The sequence below is a fragment of the Panthera onca genome, chromosome B2 (assembly GCF_046562875.1).
Source record: "Panthera onca isolate mPanOnc1 chromosome B2, mPanOnc1 haplotype 2, whole genome shotgun sequence".
Lineage (NCBI taxonomy): Eukaryota > Metazoa > Chordata > Mammalia > Carnivora > Felidae > Panthera > Panthera onca.
In genome coordinates this window covers 131,545,407-131,567,611 of record NC_138343.1, presented here as the reverse complement: position 1 = coordinate 131,567,611, position 22,205 = coordinate 131,545,407, and the positions used below count along the sequence as shown (strand labels likewise).

The 22,205-nt window shown below is 35.4% G+C and overlaps 1 protein-coding gene across 6 annotated transcripts in view; it reads right to left on the bottom strand.

The window, feature by feature from the left end:
• ADGB (androglobin) overlaps nt 1–22,205 on the bottom strand; it is a 167,656-nt gene that overhangs the window by 105,123 nt on the left and 40,328 nt on the right. For all 6 annotated transcript variants that reach the window (XM_060616851.3, XM_060616854.3, XM_060616855.3 and 3 more), the window contains 3 exons: nt 10,685–10,824; nt 8,069–8,155; nt 789–1,018 (listed from right to left, as the gene is read on the bottom strand). In XM_060616851.3, the coding sequence (XP_060472834.2) occupies nt 789–1,018; nt 8,069–8,155; nt 10,685–10,824 (457 nt within the window). The remainder of the gene's footprint in view (nt 1–788; nt 1,019–8,068; nt 8,156–10,684; nt 10,825–22,205) is intronic.

Below are 22,205 nucleotides of genomic sequence, written 5' to 3'. Positions count from 1 at the left end.
CACATACTTGATCTTGGTATGTTTTTAAGGAACATTTATAGTAATAGTTTCTCTGTGGTAAATGTTGGTAGATAAAATCTTGATAAGGAATAATTTGAACAAATTGTCAATATTTTATAAAACAATTATTTGAAATATCATTATAAAGGCTATCAAGGTATATAAAAAAAGCTAAGTATATTCTAGAATATCTAATCCTACTTTACTGTAAAAGCTTTGTTGCTCATATGCATAGCTATGTGAAATATTTTAGAAAATATAAAATAAATAATTATTCAATATAGTTCTTATTTTATGATCTTATACTTTATAAAATAACTTGAAATTATTTTATTTTAAAATTTGAACTTCTACCTTGCAATAAATGGTCAGGTAATCATAATCTGTGTCTATTTCACATTTTCTTGGTGGGGGGCAATAAAGACAAAAACAGGACAACTTTCTCTTTTGTTGTTTTGGTCCATTCCACTCTACATATAACATATAAGGTAGATGAGTTTGATGGAAATTAAAAACTTAATGTCTCTTCCTATATTAACACTATACTATCAGTATCATCAAAATATATAGCTGCCTTTGACTTTTAAGACAGTAAAATATGGAACAATAACTACCATATAGTAAACAGCATTACTAGTCCTAAAATTCTACAAAGAAAGGATAGTAATTATTTTCATAACACTTAGTAAATGACAATGACAATAAAAAGTCATTAAATTCAGCAATGATTGTAAAGCATTTATATATAACAGTCATGTTGAATGGCATTGTAATAGAAAACCTCTTACCCTTTGGAACTTTGTCACTTTTCTCAGGTGCCTTTAATGCTGTCACTGAAGTGTCAAGTTTGAATTCTTTGCCATCTTTCATTTCTTTGCCATTCTTCACTTCTTTCCCTGCCTCTTTTAATTTGGTATCTACAACAGTTGTTTTGCTTTCAGAGCTGGACTCATCTGACAGCTTAAACTCAGGCAATATTTCTTTCAAGAGCTCCCAAACTTTGTCCGTATATCCTGGGCTTAAATAAAACACACCAACATGAATTTCCAAATTGAACTTTTTACTCCACCATTGATCATCTAGAAATTACTGACAGAAAAATCAATTGACAATTTCACAAGACTAATTTCAATAGTTACTTCAAATTTCAATAGTTACTTCAAATAGATACATTTATCCATCCAACATGCTTTGATTGAGTACCCACTGTGTGCTGGGCTTTGCTGATGCAAAGAGACCGAACAGAGTTCTGGTTCCAAATGGTGGTGTAAGATTCTGAACTTAGCAATTCCCATGACACACCAAACCTGTAACTACATATGGAACAACTTCCTTTGGAAAAAAAAAACAAAAACAAAAAAAACAACACACAAAAAAACCTAGCTGAGTGACTCCTATACATCTGCTGAATTAGAAAAAAAACAAAAAAACAAACCATACCGATGCAGCAAAAGTTACCCCAAGAGGGAAGTTCATAGCAATAAATGCCTATTTCAAGAAACAAGAAATATCTCAATTTAATTTTATACCTCAAGAACTAGAAAAGAAGAACAAACAAAACACAAAACTAATAAAAAGATGAAAATAACAAAGATCAGAGTGGAAATCAATGAAATAGAGCCTAACAATACAATAGAAAAAAAATCAATGAAACTTAGAACCGGTTTTTTGAACAGATGGACAAAATTGAAATATCTTTAGCTAGACTCACCAAGAAAAAGAGAAGACTCAAATAAAAACTGATACTACAGAAATACAAAGGATCACAATACAATCTATAAATAATTATATGACAACAAGTCAGACAACCTAGAAGAAATCGATAAATTCCTAGAAATGTACAACCTACCAAGAGTGAATCATCAAGAAATAAAAAATCTGGACAGACCAATGGCTAGGCAGGTGATTGAATCAGTAATCAAAACAATCCCAACAAACAAAATTCCAGGATGAGATGGCTTCACTGGTGAATTCTACCAACATTTGAAGAATAATGAATGCCAATTCTTCTCAAACTCTTGTGAAAAAAATAGAAGGAACACATTCTAATTCATCTTACAAGGCCATCATTACTTTGATACCAAAACCAGACAAGGACACCACAAGTAAAGGAAATTACTGACCAAAATTTCTGAAGAACATAGATGCAAAAATCCTCAACAAAATATTAGCAAATCAAATTTAGCAATACATTAGAAGAATAATACACCATGAACAAGTGAGATTAATCCCAGGGATGTGTGTGAGGATGGTTCAACATTTGCAAATCTGTGTCATACACCAAACTAATGAAATGAATGATAAAAACCATAAGGTCATCTCAATAGGTGCAGAAAAAGCATTTGACAAAGTACAACGTCCATTTATGGTAAAAGTTCTCAACAAAGTGGGTTTAGAGAGAACATACCTCAACATAATAATGAAAAATATATCTTTTCCTCAAGGTCAGGAACAAGACAAGGATGCTACCTCTCACCACTTTCATTCAACATAGCATTGCCAGTCTTAACCAGAACAAGTAGACAAGGGAAATAAAAGGTATACAAATTGGACAGGAAGAAGTAAAATTGTCACTATTTGCAGATGACCTAATATATGTAGAAAATCCAAAAGATACAACCCCAAACTGTTAGAACTAATAGATGACTTAGGTTAAGTTGCAGGATACAAAATCGATATACAAAATATGTTGCATTCTATACACTAAATGAACCATCAGAAAGACAAATAAAACAATCCCATTTATAACTGCATCAAAAATAATGACACATCTAGGAATAAATTTACCCAATGAGCTGAAAGACTTGTACACTGAAAACTATAGGACATTAATAAAAGAAATTGAAGAAAGCTCAAATAAATGGGAAGACATTCTGTGCTCATGGATTGGAAGAATTAAGATTGTTAAAATGTCCACACTGCCCAAAATCATTTGATGCAATCCCTTTCAAATTCTAACATTTTTCACATAAGTAGGGATCATCTTAAAAACTGTGTGGAACCACAAAAAACTGAATAGCCAGAGCAACTGGAGACAGAACAAAGCTGGAGTCATCACACTTCCTGATTTCAAACTATGTTCTAAGTCTATAATGATCAAACAATATGCTATTGACATACAGACACTTAGATCAATGGAACACAATAGACAGCGAAAAAATAAACCCACCCATGTATAGTCAATTAACTTATGACAACAGAGACAAGAATACACCATGTGAAAAAGATAGTCTGTTCAAGAAATGGTGTTGGAAGAATTGGATAGCCACATGCAAAAGAATGAAACTGGATCACTATCTTACACCATACACAAAAATCAATTCATCATGGATTAAAGACTTGAATGTAAGACCTAAAACCACAAAACTCCTAGAGAAAACATAGGCATCTTGACATTGGTCTTGACATTGTCATTTTTGTTTTTGTTTGGATTTGACTCCAAAGACAAGGGCAACAAATGTAAAAACAAATAAGTGAGACTGTATTAAACTGGAAAGCTTCTGCACAGCAAACGAAATGACCAACAGAATAAAAAGGCAATCTATTGAATGGAAGAAAATATTCTTAGTTTTTTTTTTTTTTAATATTTATTTATTTTTGAGAAAGAGAGAGAGAACATGAGCAGGGGAGGGACAGAGAAAGAGGGAGACACAGAATCCAAAGCAGGCTCCAGGCTCTAAGCTGTCAGCACAGAGCCTGAAACGGGGCTCACACTCACAAACTGTGAGATTATGACCTGAACCGAGGTCGAACGCTTAACCAGCTGAGTCACCGAGCCACCCAAGAAAATCTTTTCAAATCTTATATCTCATAGGGAGTTAAAAATAGATGAAGTACTCATATACCTCAAAAGCAACAAACAAACCATCAAAACCCAAACTGTTCAATTAATAAATGGATAGAGGATCTGACTGGACAATTTCTCCCCCCCCAAAAAAAGACATAGGTACATTAAAAGATATTCAGCATCACTAATCATCATGTAAATGTAAACAAAAACCACAATGAGATTTTACTTCGTAACTGTTAGAATGACTGTTATACAAAAAATAAAATAAAAGTCCAGTTGTGGTGAGGATGTGGAAAAAAAGGAAACTTTATGCACTCTTGGTGAGATTGTAAGCTGGTGCAGTCACTATGGGAAACAGGATGGAATTTCTTCAAAATATTTAAAAAAAGAACTATCATACAATCCAGAAATTCCAGTTCTGGTTTATCTCAATAAAAGGAAAACACCAATATGAAGAGATATGTGCACCCCTTTGTTTATTGCGCGTTATGTACAAGACCCAAGATATGGATAAGAAAGGTGTGGCATGTATATACAATGGAACATCACTTAGCCATAAGAAAAGATAAAAATCCTTCCATTTGTGCACCACGTGATGGATCTAGAGGGTATTATGTTAAAGGTAATAAGTCAGAGAAAGACGAAAACTGTATGTATGTACATGTAGACTCTAAAACGCAAAACAAACAAAAGAGAACAGAAACAGACATGTAGATACAGGAAACAAACTGTTGGCTATCAGAGGCGGAGGCATTAGGGGTTGGATGAAGTAGGTGAAGGGATTAAGTAGAAATTCCCAGTTATAAAAATAAGTCATGGTGAGGCACTGTACGGCATAGGGGATACAGTCAATGATATTGTCACAACTATATCATAACAGATGGTAGCTAGACATCATGGGGACCACTTAGTAATGTGTAAAAATGTTGAATCACCATAATGTATGCCTGAAACTAATAGGAAATTATATGTCAATCAGATTTCAGCTTAAAGAAGCGAGGTGGCAAAGTGCTCTATTCCGGATGAACTACGCCGACATCAGAGAAATGTGCCAAGAAACAAATATTCTCCTCATTTGAAATGGTCTTCTTACATCCTCTCAGACATATCATTGATTATGTTCCTATTATTATATGGAGAGTTAAAAGGTTTCTTTTTTCTTTTCAGATGGTAAAACTGCACGAGTGGAAGGAAAACATAAGAGGCAAGGCCAATAATTGCACGTAGACCAGTGCCTCCTTTTGGTACTCCCTCAGGAGAGTGGAAGGGAAGGTGTCTGTTGCAAATGCCACAAAACACTTTCCTCCTAGCTGATTTTCACGTGGGAAAAGGTTCCAGTAGTCAACACTAGTTCTCCTTGACCATGTACAACCATGGAAAACCATGAATGTGACTGCAAGGCCCTGAGTCTTTCTCTTCACACTCAAATCCTTCCTGGCAACAGAAATATTCTACTCCTGAACATACCACGTGGCTCTGACAGTATCATTCTCCCGCCTTCAATGCCTCTCTCCTTCCTCTCCTTCAATCAAATACAGCCAACGGTAAAGGCTCAGACCAACTCAGAACACTCCACGAGGCCCTCTCTGACCCCTACCAGCATCCTCGGCTGATGGCCATTGCTTCCATATTTCAACTTAAACGTTTCTTGACACTCTTTTTTATAGTATTTCATGACATTCTTTTCATTTAAAATTATATATGTATACATAAAATTGAAATTTTATAGTATAATTGTAGTTTAGAATTATATGAATAATGCAGCAGAATGTTCATAGGAAAATACTCTTCAAATTGTGATATACATACATCAAAGACAGTGTATATCTTTTACTTTTCAGTTGTATTTAGGAGAAAATTGATAAATTTGAATGTTTGGGTCAGTCTCACTCTTCTTTAGACTTTTCCCCATTTGCAAAGATTGAGTACTAACTACCATATATCTTTCTAGATAATATTAAATAATCTAGTGACAGTCACTAGACAGGGAAAGAAACTTATAGTAATTATGTCTCTTCCATACATTAGTATTTTTTCTATCACCTACTCACTTATCTTAAGAACAACCATATTGGATAGGTCATTTTACTCTCATTTTACATATAAAGAAAGTTATATTACTTGCAAAATTCACATAGCTTGAAATTGAAAGTGTAGGAACATAAACCTAGCTATATAGTTCTGATTCCTGAGCTCAAGCTTTTCTGCCTCATTTTCATAGAAATGAGCACCCATAAATTCATGCAAATTGGACATCTAAAATTGCTCAACATTTTTATTAATTTTAAAGTGGTCTCCTTATAATTCTGAAAATAGATGAATACTTTTCAATTTTCATATATGATTTCAGTGTATGATTCTGGCAAGAGACAATTCACAATTCTTTTGACTAATTTTCTAGTTGCGAATGATTTTGATCTCCTATTTCTGTACTGTTCTCCAATGGACTTCTGATGATTTCATGTCCCTGCTATCTTTATTCACTTCCATGTAGGAAAAATTAAGCAAAATTATAAACATTCCATCAACACTGAAGATAAAAATTTATTAAAGCCCATACTTTTACACCTCATTCTGTCTCTACCTCTCTCCACTAATATTGTCCATATAATGTTAAGAAATACTCTGTTTTATTAGGTATCAAAAAAGGATTTTCCCATGAGACAACCCAAAAGAGTGTTGTCTAGACCTTTCCTTAAGATTAAAAAAATAATAATAAGATTATCTCTCCTTTCAGGAAAGTAGTCCTTTGAGGAAGGGATCTATACTTCCATTTTTTCCCTGCAGATATTTTTATTTGAACCAAGCAATAGCTAATTTATCCTGCTGAAATGATGCTTTAGATGGTAAGATCCAAGTTACTAGGGACCAAATTCAATCTCCTCTAACCTGGACCCTTTGAGAACAGTAGCTTCCCAATATCAGTCAAAGATCAGAGATGATCCAAACTGATAACTGAACTATGGATTTGATCTTCTTATAAAATACAACATCTGAATTGATGATATGTTCAGATGTATCAATGTAATGTTTTTCTATGCACTTTGAACTGATTAATTTCTTTTTTTTTTAATTTTTAACATTTATTTATTTTTGGAGACAGAGAGAGACAGAGTGTGAGCAGGGGAGGGGCAGAGAGAGAGGGAGACACAGAATCCTAAGCAGGCTCCAGGTTCTGAGCTGTCAGCACAGAGCCCGATGTGGGGCAAAAACTCATGAACGACAAGATCATGATCCGAGCCAAAGTCAGGCACTTAACCGAATGAGCCACTCAGGCGCCCCGACTTGATTAATTTCTACTATTAATGGTAATATAACCAAATTGTGTGTCTATAACCTTTATGTACGAAATAAAAGTACTCGTGAAATTTTAAGTAAGCATTACATTAAATGGCCTCTCTAGTTTGGACATAGACAAATATTTAGAATCACAGGAAAGAAAGACTGTGGGCTTTGGACCCAACAAGACTTAGATACGTATTTTTTTCTCCTCCAGGTACAATGTACACAGCTTTGGGGTATTCGACCACTCTGGGCTTCAGTTTCTTCATTTGTAATAACATATATCCAGCTAATGAGGTCATATGAATGATTATATGAGATAATATTTTCAGGATTGTGATTTTTAATTAGAAATAATATATTAGTGTTCCTAATGCCTAACAGGTATTTTATTACTATTAATTATTTCCTAATATGTGTGGCTAATTACAAGTTGCCTTTATGGGCTAGAGAGGGCTATTCTTTTCATTTAAAATTATATGTATACATAAAATTGAAATTTTATAGTATAATTGAGAGAGAGAGGGATCGAGAGAATCCCAAGCAGGCTCTGTGATGTCAGCGCAAAGCCTAATAAGGGACTTGATCTTACAAACCGTGAGATCATGACCTCAGCTGAAATCAAGAGGTGGATGCTTAACCTACTGAGCCACCTAGGGCCCCCATATGTTTCTGTATTAAGTAAGGTTAGTAGTTGTATAAGTATAAAGGGACACTTGTAAACATGATAAATAACATGGTTTTAATATTTGTAATTCATATATTTATATATTAAATTCATAGTATTCTTTTAAAAACAGAATTTATCCTGAAATTCTCAAGGAAGTTTGTATAATACTATAAAATATTAATACACTAAAATATTATTTTCACAAACATTTTGTAAAATATGAGATGTTCTTTAAATTTTCTGAAAGTTTAATAATACTTTAGTTAAAGAAACATTACTGGGAAAGAAAGAAAAATACATATGAAGAACTTAATGGTAAAACCTACTGGAGAGGAATCACTTCTGGTAACCATCCGGTAAGCGCATGAATCACCGTGAACTCCCCTAATTCTCTCCTCTCGGCTACATGGATGCTAAAAAAGCAAATGCGCAATAGCATAGTTAATAACATTTGAAAACATACACAAAGAGATATATAAGCACCGAGAATCTTTAATAAGCAGTGATATAATAATAAATGTAGGGGTCATACGGCTTATATGTTACAGTAGAAGAAAATACTATTCCAACGGCCAGATGATTCGTTTTGTTAAAGCGCTTAAAGGAATCCAATCTAAAAGTTCATGTTTATTTTAAAAACACGCTATACGCCTTATTTTAAAAAGATATAAGTTAACATTTATGTCGTATACACAAAGCATATTCAAATATATGTTATAAAGTATATAAATTTAGATGATATACATTGTATATATTCGATATACCATCATATTCTTTACAAAATAGAACCATGTCTTTTTATATTTCCGATGTCAGCTCCTATTCCAGGATGCCCATGAGGCTGGGTACTAAATCAGTCTCATACATAGCAGGTCAAGGCTACATCAGATAGCCCTAATATAGTCCTTAGATAATCTCAGAGAGATGACAAGTATCTCTTCTATCCGATACAAATGAGTAGATCTGCCACCGTAGCATGAAGTCAGAGGAGAGTGTGATGACCCAATACCACTCTGCTCATTTTAGTCCCTTTTTCCCCCCAAAGTGATTGGTCTATTTGCAGAGACGCAGAAATGCCACAGCCCTGTTCTGACCAGGAGTCACACTGGCAGTTTACCACGTGCCAATGGAGGGGATTAATGATATTGACCAGACGTGTTCTCTTCTTCAGAAAGAAATCTTACTATCTTAGTCACATGTTCTAACATCTATAAACTTTTATTGGTTTGTTACTCAGACGTTATGAATTTTGATGTACCTACACATGTCACAGATACCAGAATTCTCCTGGGAAAGTTCACAGTCTAAACTATGAATAATCATATTTAGGAAGTGACTGCATACCTCATGTGAAGAGTGTTCTTTCCTTTGCGTAGTGCACAGTGATAGTGAAATACTTACTACACGTTAATTTTTTAATGTAGAAAGCTAAAACTCATATTAAAATAATTGCTATATACTATAAAATTTGAGAAAAAATGCAGAGACAAGTATAAATTGTACCACAAGTATACAGGTAGCCACTATAATGCCTAAGAAATGTCTTACATTTAGTCTGGTCCTTTATTTCTAAGCTGGATTTATTTATTTTTTAAAATAGCAATAGTTCTATTTCTTAGGAGGCTCTAAAATTCTATGGAACTATAGCTTTAAGAAAGACAAAATACCACTCCAATTTTCCAGGTCACCCATTTAGCGCTTCACTGCCATTAATTCAGCTCCAGTTCTCAGAACTTCAAGTTAGGTCTGAGAATTAGGAGCATTAGGAACATCATTTTCTTTCAAAACAAACGCGGTTGTCACCAGCGTGAATACTCAGTTCTATTCAGCTACTTTAAAAGATCTGGGCTGAGTTTTTTGTTTTCTTAATCATTGAAATTAAGAGTTGTGAGCTTGGTGAAACAAATTCTGAACAGAAGATCGAAGGTTGGTGAGAGAAAAGAGATCTGTCTACAATGGCAGTGGAGTGGCTGGTTCTATTGTGTAGCCTTGGGAAAGAACAAAGGAAGCTGAGCCAAAGGAAAATCCAGACAAAAAAACCAAACTGGAGTGCCCTTCTGATGGACAGAGCTCTGTTAACAGAAGGGGAGGAGGCTGAGCAAAGGGTTGCAGTGGTCTGTTGGAGCCCTAGGGCACCCTGCTGACAATGAGATGCTGTCACACCCTGCAGGAGGGAGAAGGGTATCAAATTCAAGGCGGCTCAGTATAGGTGAGAATCCCCCCCACGGAGCAATGATACAAAGTTGCCAGGCCTTTGCAACTCAAGCATCTAAGATTCTTTTTGCATGGCTAGGGCGGGGAGGCATTGACCTAAGGTCTCTGTAGGTGGGAGCCAAGAGAATGAATGTGGCAGACACATCTCATACATGTTGATGAACAAGACATGTAAGCATGGAAGACATATGCAGATTTCATAAGAATATTGAAGCAAATGGAAGAAGTTTTTATCACAAATGCATTAAAAGGGAGCAGTGTTACCAAAATCTTGAGGAGGATATCAAAAACATTGTTATCCTTCAGAAGAGCTCAGGTTTTCAAGATTATAAATTATTGCTGCATGTACAGAACCTAAAACTTTAACTGGATTCCAGTGTACATGATTCGCTGTTTAGATGAACCAGTACTTCCCCCTACAAAAACAACCTTTTTCTCCTGCTGAAGTGAAACACTATTTTTCACGATCACCTTCTATTCATCGTAAGAAAGCACTGGATATAGAATAATTTTTGAGTATTTTCTCTTGGGAGAATTTTGTCTTATTGCTGGATAACCCAATATTTCAAACTAGTGGTTTTGGTATTTTTATATCAAAACGTTTACAGTGTTTGGAAAGAAAGCTATTTTAAATAGATTTTTTTTTTAATGAAGCTATGTGATATAGATGTATAGTTTTTTGTTGTCTTTTTGTTTTTATGCGAGTGATTGTTCTTCCTTCTACATACTCAACATTTGCCAGCTTAATGATAGCTTTACACAAAAGCATTGGCCAGAGTTCAAAGTCATAGGTTGTGGCTGGAAGCAATAGATTGTTGTCTTCATCAAAAGGCAGAAAGTCATCAATAGTTATCTTTCTCCAACAACCCTAAAAATGAGAAGAAAGGAATGTACAGTTAGTGATTTACATTATTTTTCTCATATATTATTGTACACTACTGATGTTATTATTTACTCTTTCATAATTTTGCCTTACCTTCTTACATCTAAAGACTGGTGCGCTGGTTTTCAATACTACTGTGGCTGAGAATTTTAGCTGTTTTATTTAATTTAATTTATTTTATTTTATTTATCTATATCAACAGTCATTATTGATGAAATCTTATAGACACATTCTTGGGTGCCCATCCTATATAATGCAGTAGATCAAAGTGTTTCAAACAGCAGAACTAAAACATTATACAACCATGGATAAGTTTGGCCATAATTAAATAACAACATAATCATAACACAAATTCTCCAAGTATAAGTAATTATTGTTCACTCTGATAGACTCAGTGACTTTAAACTTCCAATTACCAGAATCCTTTTTACTCCTAATTAAAGATCTAATTTTTAACATGAAGTTAATTAATACTTTAATAAAAGGATTATATATTTACCTGTATGCATATTACTTCACAGTTAAAAGTTTGGGACAAATGGTAACTTTAATGGTTATGAACTCAAATATTTTTTAAACTTTGGTTTTACATGCAAAATTTTATTATGAATTTATTCTTTTGCCCAAGAAATATTTTCAGCAGTGATGCAGGCATTGTGAACCCCAAGTCTGCATTAACACCTGGCCTATAGCAGTGAATTGCTTACAGTCTAGTGACAGGAGACATGTATGCAAATAACATAAAACATAATATTTTCATGGTGCTCTAGGACCAGAAAAGCAAGTGTGACAAATATTGCTTGTGCAGTCTTCACAAGAAGGTGACATCTGAACTAAAGATTCAAAAAACACTAGTTTTCCCAGTACATAGGGGCAATAGGGGCATGATTTCTTTGTATGGGATGAGTAACTCTGAATTCATATTGCCATATTTAGTGATTTCATGTCTTTCTTTCTTCTCTAACGGATCATATAGGGCAAGACAGGATTAAAACTTATGTGTATAGCCACTCCCTCTCCTAATTTCAAATGACATGACCCAAAAGAATACACAACGAAATAAGCCAGAGACAAAAGGACAAATATTTTGTAATCCTATTTGTATGACATATTTGGAAAAAAGCAAACTTACAGAGACAAAAGGCATACTTGAAGTTCCCAGGGGTTGGGGGTGAAGGGGAATGAAAGATTATTGTTTAAGGGGTACAGAGTTTCCAGTTGGGATGATGAAAAAGTTGTGGAAATAGATAGTGGTGATAGTTGTAAAGCATTGTAAGAATACTTAATGCCTCTGAATTGTGCATTTATAACATTCAAAATGCCAAATGTTATGGTACATATATTTTACCACAATGAAACCTAGTAATATGAGAACAATTTTGAACGAACCAACTGGGTCCCCACGAAAGAAATGTTTTAAAGCAGACATAAGCACTTAAGCTAAACCAGTTCAATGAGTATCATCTACTTACAGCTGATCAATAATATATTTCAATTGAGAATGCTTTCATTACTAAACACCATTGAACTGTATAGTCTAAATAGATCGAACTGCATGGTACATGAATTGCATCTCAGAAAAGCTATTATGAAAAATACACAGGGATAAGTGTTCAGTATTACATTTAAAAACACACTTTGACTAGACTTATAACAATTTTCCTGGGAGTTTTTTGATTCTTTCATATTAAAATTTGGTTGGTGGCTTCCTTAAAGTTTATGAAGAAATTAAATGTTATATATGTAAATATAAATGTTACATATAAATATTATATATATGAGACCTCATTGTAGAACATTGACTTTATTTATTTGAGACTTTATCTTAGAACACTGAAATTTTTGAAATTTTATTTTAGAGATAAAGAGAACACGAGAGAGAGTGCAGGGTAGAGGTAGAGGGAGAGAGAGAAAGAGAGAGAGAGAGAGAGAGAGAGAGAGAGAGAGAGAGAATCTTAAGCAGGCTCCATGCTCAGCATGGAACCCAACGAGGGGCTCAAACCCACTGCCCTTGGATCATGACCTGACCCAAAATCAAGAGTTGGGTGCTCAACCAACTGAGCCACCCAGGTGCCCAACACTGAAACATTTTTACACTTTTTTTTCTTACCTGCATGTAAAAGATGTACATGGGGCAGTTTTTACTGAGTTTACTGTGTTAGCACCACATAATTTGAAATGACCATCAAAATGTTTAATTACTTAGCACATTTATGAAGAAGGATGCTTCCTTTATTAGTATAAATATACATTACTAAGTTACTTTAGAATATAGTCATGTTCAAATTTTAATATTTTCCACACTTGAATTCTAGGTCAAGATAACTAAATGGCTACATATATTTATATCCTCTGCCTCCTAAGACCATGCTAAAGGGATAATAAAAAATATTTTCCGGGGGGCTTGGGTGGCAGGGTCGGTTAAGCATATGACTTTGACTCAGGTCATGATCTTGTGGTTCATGATTTCAAGCCCCGAGTGGGTCTCTGTGCTGACAGCTGGGAGCCTGGAGCCTGCTTCGGATTCTGTGTCTCCCTCTCTCTCTACCCCTCCCCTGCTCATGCTCTGTCTCTCTCTCAAATTAAATAAACATTAAAAAATTTGTTTGTTTTTTTTAATTAATAGCATCAATCACAATTACAAAAGATCAAGGAAGGAGCAATCAGCGGACAGCGATTTCAGCACGTATCTGAATGAACATAATTATATAGATTAGGATAGAACCCTAACAGCACTCCCCCACCTTCAGCCCAGTAACAGGTGGTGCCCTTCCCATACAGGGCCTGAGGGTGAAAGTCTGACTTCTGTGACTGTCCTGAAGTAAACAGGGCAGTTTCTCTTCCCAGTGGAGTCAGCGGGCAGAATTGTGACTTCTATCAACCTCCCGCAATAAAGAGGAAGTGCTTTCTGCATAAGTAGAACCTGTTGGAGGAAGTCTTATTTCCACACTCTACCCATGCAGGGATGAAGCAGTACACCTCCCCCTCCTCAGCTAGTGCTAAGGATACTGCGGATCAAGTCTTATCATGGGACAACAAAGGAGTGACAGAGCAGAGTAGCAATGCACAGGCTTTATAAACCAAATTAACACATGAAGCACAGCCCACAAAAGTGAGCCAGGATGTGACTCTGAATCTAAACAGGTTGACTACTTGCTAAAATAAAAAATTTAATTAGCAATCAGTCATACAACATAACACTAAAGATGTCCAGGAAACTGTCCAAAATTACCCATCATGCAAAAACCAGGAAAATCTAAATTTCAATGAGAAAACACAGTCAACAGAGTACAGTGACAAAATGACAGGGAATTTAGAATTTTTAGTTAAGAAATCTAAAGCAGATGTCATAAAAATGCTCCAGGAAGCAACTATGAATATTCTTTGAAACAAATAAAAAATAGAATACCTTATCAAAGAAATAAAAAATATGAGGAAAAACAACAGGAATTTTGAAATAAAAAAAAACACCCTTCATAGGAAAAGATCAATAGCAGAACGCAAATGGGAAAGAAATTGGTGAATTGGAATTTAAGTCAATAGAAATTATGAACAACCAGGAAAAATAGATTTTTACAAATGATAGGAACTTCAAGGACCTGTGAGACAGTGAAGGAAGATATAACATGCATGCCATCAGAGTCCCCCCAAAATGAGAAAAAGAATGTGGGGCTGAAAAAATATTTAAATGAGTAATGACTGAAAACTTTCCCAAATTTTCTTAAGACATGACCCTACAGGTTCAAGGAGCTCAACATATCCCAGAGAGGATAATCTCAAAGAAATCTACACCCAGACACATTAAATTCAAACTTCTAAAAACTGGAGACACAGAAAAAAGCCAGAAACCAGCTAGCTGGCGAGAAAAGAACACCAAATCGCTCTCCAGAAACCACAGAGGCCAGAAGGAAGTATCAGACTAGTTTTCAATGCTGGCGAAAAAGGCCTGCCCAACCCACAACACTGTATCAAGTGAAAATACCATTTAGGAATTAGGGTGAAATAAAACATTTTCAGATAAAAGAAAGTTAAAATAATTTGTCACCAGAAGACTAAGAAAGGATGGTGAAAAAGAAAGAAGAAAAAAAATAAATAAAAAGGGTAGTGAAAGCAAGACAAAAAAAAAAAAAAAGGAAATGACAGAAATCTTAGGACATCAGGAGTGAAGAAAGAGTAAAGAAACATACAAACATACGGCTAAATACAATAAAGTATTCTTTGCTTCTCGAGCTTTTAAAATTATATTTGATATTTGAAAGCAACATTTATTTTATAAAGGTTCTGAATATGTATAAAAACATCTAATCAATTATGTTATAAAGGCGTAAAGGGACCCAAATGGTGGTAAAGGGTCTATATTCTAATTTAAGTGGTAAAATGCTGATATTACTAGACTGTGATAAGCTAAGTATGTATATTTTAATCCCTAGAGCAACCACTAGAAAAAAAAGTAATGCTTAGAGATACACTCATAAACACTAGAGATAATTCAACATGGAATCCCAAAGAATGTTCAAGAAAACACACAGGAATAGGGAAATAGACACAAAAAAATAAATAAATAACAGAAGTAACAGAGTAAGCAAATAATACAATGACAGACTTAAATCCCAATTATATCAAATATAAATTGCACACAAATTAAAGTGTAAGAAAAAAAAAGAAAAAGAAAAAAATAAAGTGTAAGAGCAAAGTGCATATATTTATGAAAATTAAGAATTTGCATATATTTGAATAGTTCCACATGTAGAAATCCCAGAAAAATAATCATAAGTGGGCAAAAATATATACACATAAATGCTATTTTACAGAATTGTATTGGTAAAACACTGGTCATAATCTAAATATCAATAAGAAATTAACAAAAAACGTATAATTATCATTACATTCAAACAATGGAGTACAAGGTAGATTGATATATTAGCATAAATAATGCCCGTAGTTAGGGAAAAAATACATTATAGAACAAGAAGTATCATATGATCCCATTGTTGCTATAAATTATAAATAGTGGGTTTCATATATTTATAAGATACAAGTTTCTATTCAACCAGAATACCAGGTAGCCATCTTTCAATCCCATGAATACAGTCTCTGAGAAAACAAAGTCCTTGTTTTTGTCATTTAAAAATTGCATCTATCTATTATCACTGTTATCAGTATTCTATGTTCTTTCAAGGACTGCAATTCCCATTTCAAAGAATGGACCAAAGTAGAGAAAACCAGCAGGAGAGTATTATAACTTGGCTTGTGTATTTGCCTAACAAACAGAACTGTAGGTTGCATTTGCAGATCACATGATACTGTACACAGAAAATCCTAAATACTCCACCACAAAACTATTAGAGGTAATAAGTAAATTCAGTAAGCTTGCAAGATACAAAATTAATATGCAGAAGTCAGTTGTGTTTCTATATACTAAAAATGAAGTAGCAGAGAGAAAAATTAAGAAAATAATCCCATTTACAATTGCACCAAAAAGAATAAAATACCTAAGAATAAACTTAATCAGGGAGGTGAAAGGTCTGTACTCTGAAAACTATAAAACATTTAAAAGAAATTGAAGACAATACAAACAAATGGAAAACTATTCCATGCTCATAGATTAAAAGAATTAATTTTGTTAAAATGTCCATGCTATCCAAAACAGTCTACAGATTCAATGCAATCCCTATGGAAATACCAACAATACTTTTCACAGAACTAGAATAAAAAATACTTAAATTTGTATGGAACCACAAAAGACCCCAAATAGCCAAAGAAATCTTGAGAAAGAAGAACAAAACTGGAGGCATCACAATCCCAGATTTCAGATATACTACAAAGCTGTGGTAGTCAAAACAGTATGGCACTGGCACAAAAATAAACACATAGATCAATGGAACGGAATAGAAAGCACAAAAATAAATCCATACTTATATGGTCAGTTAATCTATGAAAGAGGTAAAAATATACAATGGGGAAAGGACAGTGTTTTCAATAAATGGTGCTGGGAAAAATGGACAGCTACATGCCAAAAACTGACACTGGGCCACTTTCTTACCATACACAAAAATAAACCCAAAATGGATTAAAGACCTAAATGTGAGACCTGAATTTATAAAACTCCCAGAAGAAACCATAGGCAGTAATTTATTCGCCATCAGCCATAGAAACTTTTTCTAGATAGGTCTCCTAAAGCAAGAGAAACAAAAGCAAAAATAAACTTTTGAGACAACATCCCCCCAAAAAAGTTTGAAACAGCTGAGGAAGCCGTAAAAAAAGGTAACATAATGAATGGGAGAAAATACTCATAAATTATATACCTAATAAGGTATACAAAATATATCATATCTAAAATATATAAAGAATTTATACAACTTAAAACCCAGAAACCCCACAAATAATCCAATTAAAAAATGAACAGAGGATCTAAACAGACATTTCTCCAAAGAAGATATACAAATGGCCAACAGACACATGAAAATAAGCTCAACATCACTAATCATTAGGGAAATGCAAACCAAAGTCACAATGAGATATCACTTTACACCTGTCACAATGGCTAGAATAAAAAGACAAGAAATAATAAATGTTGGTGAGGATGAGAACCCTTATGCACTGTTGGTGGGAATATAAATTGGTGCTGCCAGTGTGGAAAATAGTATGAAAGTTCCACAAAAAATTAAAAACAGAAATACCACAGGATCCAATAATTCTACTACTGGGTATTTACCCAAAGAAAACAAAAACACTAATTTGAGAAGATACGTGCACCCCAATGCTTACTGCAGCATTATTTACAATAGCCAAGATATAGAAGCAGCCCAACTGACCATGGATATATGAAGAGATAAAGATATAGTGTGCATGTGTGTGTGGGGGGGGGGGGGTGGGGGGTGGGTGAGAGTGTGTGTGTGTGTGTGTGTGTGTGTATGTGTGATGGAATATTTTTTGGCCATAAAAATGAATGAGATCTTGCCATTTGTGACAACATGGATGGATCTAGAGGGTATTATGCTAAGTGAAATAAGTCAGTCAGAGAAAGACAAATACCATATGATCTCACTTATATGTGGAATCTAAAAAACAAATGAATAAACAAAAAAAGAAAAAGAAAAAAACACACCCATAAATACAGAGAACTGGTGGTTGCTGGAGGGGAGGGGGAGAAAATGGGCAAAATGAGTGAAGGGGAGTGGGAGATACAGTTTTCTAGTTATGAATGAATAAGTTATGGGGATAAAAGATACAGCACAGGGAATATCGTCAAAGGTATCGTCATGGTGTTAGATGGTGACAGACAGTAGTTACACTTGTGGTGAGCACAGCATAATGTGCAAACTTATCAAATCACTATGTTATAAACCTGAAACTAATGTAAACACTGTGTGTCATTTATACCTCAACAATTTGAAAAACTAGGTTGGATCAATACATGAATATAAAATATATATATTTAAGCAAAATCCCTGAATAGAAAGCATCTAGACGGTAACAGCTTCTTATATATTTGTTACACATAGTAATGAATTTACTACGAGGATAGGGCAGTGGATGTTCCATACACAGTGCTATGGGGAAAAATGAAGCAAAAGCAGGTGAGATAAAGTGCGAGGGTTTCAGATACAGTGGAGAGTGAAAGCTTCAGAACAAGTGTCTTTAACACTGAAACTAGAAGATACTCAGGCATTGGCTATTGTGTTCTAAAACAAACAAACCAAAAAAGTATTATCCAAGTATTCCATATGTAAGCAAATTATCATTCATATAGCAATCATATATAAAGGAAAATAGACCACAATATTTAAAGTTACCCAAAATATATAACATATATATTCTAAGTGAACATAAATTTGGAATGCACATTCCAATTGAATGAAAGATGAATCAAAATACAATAATCAAGAGAAGACAAGCTGTAGCAGGATGATGAGGACTAAACCCTTTTATATATAGAATAAAGGATACATAATTATAAATATGTGTTCAAAGATAAATACCAATTAAAGTGTTTATTTAAAAAGCATGCATGCCAAGAAAATATTGAAGCAGAAGAATATTAGGTGGATCTTATTCTAAAAAATCAAATCATACTGTAAATCCATAACAATTAAAGTGATATGGTATTTTAAAAAGGACAAGAAAAATAGCAGGAGAAAATGGAGTCCAAAAACAAACACAAGTCCACATTGGAATGCAGTGTATGATCAAAGTAGTTTTCAAAATTAGTGGATAAGAGGCACCTGGGAGGCTCAGTTGGTTGAGCATCCAACTTCGGCTCAGTTCATGATCTCACAGTTCATGGGTTCGAGCCCTGCATCGGGCTCTGTGCTGATAGCTCAGAGCCTGGAGCCTGCCTCAGGTTCTGTGTCTCCCTCTCTCTCTGCCCCTCCCCTGCTCGCATTGTGTCTCTGTCTCTCTCAAAAATAAATAAACATCAACAATTTTTTTTTAAATAAACAAAATAAAATTAGTGGATAAAAAGTACAACATTCAATATGTAATCCTGGGGCAATTCACTGAAATTTTAGGACAAAAAGGAAACCAGGTCTTCATTTCTCACTGTAGATAAACAAATCAAAGACCCAAATTAAAAAAAAAAAAAAAGCCCAAAATGCTAGATAATATAAGGGTTTTTTTTTTAATGTTCTTGAGATAATGATATCTTACATTAAATAACATAAACATCCTAGAGTTAGTTAATAAAAATAATGACATAATCAACTACATAAAAATTACAAGCCTCCATTGGGTAGAAGACACAAAGTTAAAAGACAAATTTCAAAGCACTTCCTCTACCCCCACATTTGTGATTTTCTGCACAAATAAAAGAATACTTAGAGCTCTGTGACAAAACTTTGAATAACCTGTTTTATAAATAGGCAAATACGGGCAATTCAAGAAGTATGTAAGAGATGCACAGATTTGATGGGACACTAGAGGACTGCACATCAGACCTTGGCAGGAACGAAGCAAGTTTGGGCAAAAGATGCACAGCCAGGCCGCGCTGCAGGAGCATGGGACACAGCATTGCCACCATCTATGTACATCCTCTCCACCCTCACATCCTCACATAAGAGCGGTTGTTGGGCAAGTGAGCACCAGGTAAGCTGATCACATGCTTTCCCCCTGGCTCTAGCGAGAGGCGGAAAGAGGAAGGATCTGTTCCTCTGGCTTTCGTGGTGGAAGGTGGTAGGGGTGGGAAAGAGAGAAGGAAGGAATACATGAAAGAAAGAAGAATAGCAATAGTGTTGCAAATCTACCATTTGTCAGGACTTTTGCTAGTTTCTTCTACACGATTACCACATTTTCTCTTTACCTGTATTCATTCCATGACATATTTGATGTCTATTCTCTTGAGGGATGTGGTCTCTTTGCCTCTGTGTGCAAGGGACCCTGAAGGGTCCATGGGGCCAGGTGAATGGATCTAGAAATGCTGAGAGCCAGTAAAGCTTTCTCTCAGCCTCAGAGGGAGAACATGGCCTTGCATGTCCGCGACAAGTGCCAACAAACTGCCTACAAAAATAATTCATGTGGAAAAAGTTGTATCTCAGGGCTCAACAGTTTGGCAACAGCCCTGCAAGCCATTTGTCAGATGAGACCACTGAGGAACCAGAAGAAGCCACTGGACACCACGCCCCTCTTCCCTCAAGGGCTACCTTGTCTAGCCTGCTCAAATGATTGGATCAGACTGAAACTTCCAAGTTGGACTACGTTTTTTTGTTTTTTGTTTTTTGTTTTAATTCTGAATACAGGTGGGTTTGCACCTATGAGGAATCAGTACAGTTAAAGAGAAATAAGTCACAGTTTTACTGTAAAACGGAATGTAGTGTTAATAAATGTTGCAAATTCACATAGAAGGAAATTCCCAAAGAAGGAAGCATGTCAGGAAGCAGAGAGAAAGAATCTAACAGGGTTGGTTTACTATTCTGCTGATGCTCCTTTGCAATTCTTAATAACCGTTTTGAAGTTTATTTATTTTCAGAGAGAGAGAGTGTGTGAGCACAAGAGGGGCAGAGAGAGAGGGTGAGAGAGAATCCCAAGCAGGCTTTGCACTGCCAGAGCAGAACCTGATGCCTGGCTTGAGCTCACAAACTGTGAGATCATGACCTGAGCCAGAATCAAGAGTCAGATACTCAACTGACAGGGCCACCAAGGCGCCCCATAATTCTTAATAATTTTGAACTCCCTCCCACCTCAGTTTAAGTAAATGTGTGGAAAGTGGGGAGAGGGGAGCCAATACCGGGCATTTGACCTTGTCATTCTTCCCATGTTTACCTTCTGTCTATAATCCCTCAGCCCTATCCATGGTGTATCCTTACTGTCATTCTTCGGTGTACATTAAAACTTCAGAGTCTTGTCCCCCAAATCTGCCTCCTGACTGGTAAATAAGGAAGATAAAGGCATTTAGGAAGTCATTTTCTCTCTTCACAAAGTTTTGACTTTCAAAGTCTCTCACCTTGCTGTGAATATCAAAACACCAAAAATCCTATTTTAGATATCAGAGGCTAATATTACCTTCTTTACTTTTATGTCCCTGCTGTAACAATCTCACTAATTCCTTTAAAAAAAAAAAGTCTCATTTTATTTTTGAGAGAGAGCAGGGGAGGGGCAGAGAGAGAGGGAGACAGAGGATCAGAAGCAGGCTCTGTGCTGACAGCAGAGAGCCACAAGTGGGACTTGAATTCGAGACCCCTGAGATAGTGACCTGAGCCGAGTCAGCAGCTTAACTGACTAAGCCACCCAGGCACCCCATGATCTTATTAATTCCTAATGCCTTTCACCATTCTCCACCCCAGGAAGGGTAGATGGTTCTGGCTTACTGAGGGGAAAGTCATGTTCTTTAGAAATACAGACTGGGCTGGTTAACTTTTCATACTTCCCGCTTCCTCAAATATTCAAGAACATTCTTCCTAAGTGACCAGGACCAGGTTCATGGGTATATGACCTGCACAGTCACAAGGAACCTCACCCTTAGAGGGGTGCCATTTTTTTTTCAAGTGCTGCTATCACCATATCGAAATTCCCAATCATTTTTGACCAAGGGGCTCTGCAAATCATGTAGCTGGCTCTGCCTGTGAGTATGGGCCTTTAGAGAGAGCATTCCATCCACAAAAACTCAAAGGGATTTCATAATCTAGTGTTACATGTGGTGTAAGCCTACTCTGCCATATAAACGGGGTGTTTTTCATTCTCTATTTCTGCTATCCCATTTGCTTCCTTTCGGGCAGGAGCAAAAACTTTTTGTGTCAAGGTAAGATTTGTTAACATGAGTACAAATCCCAAGCTTAGGAAAAAGATTGGGTGGGACCGGGCCTCTCAGCAGGAGAGAAGGAATGGACCATATGCTCAAGCACTCTCTTTGCTCAAGACTGCATACCACA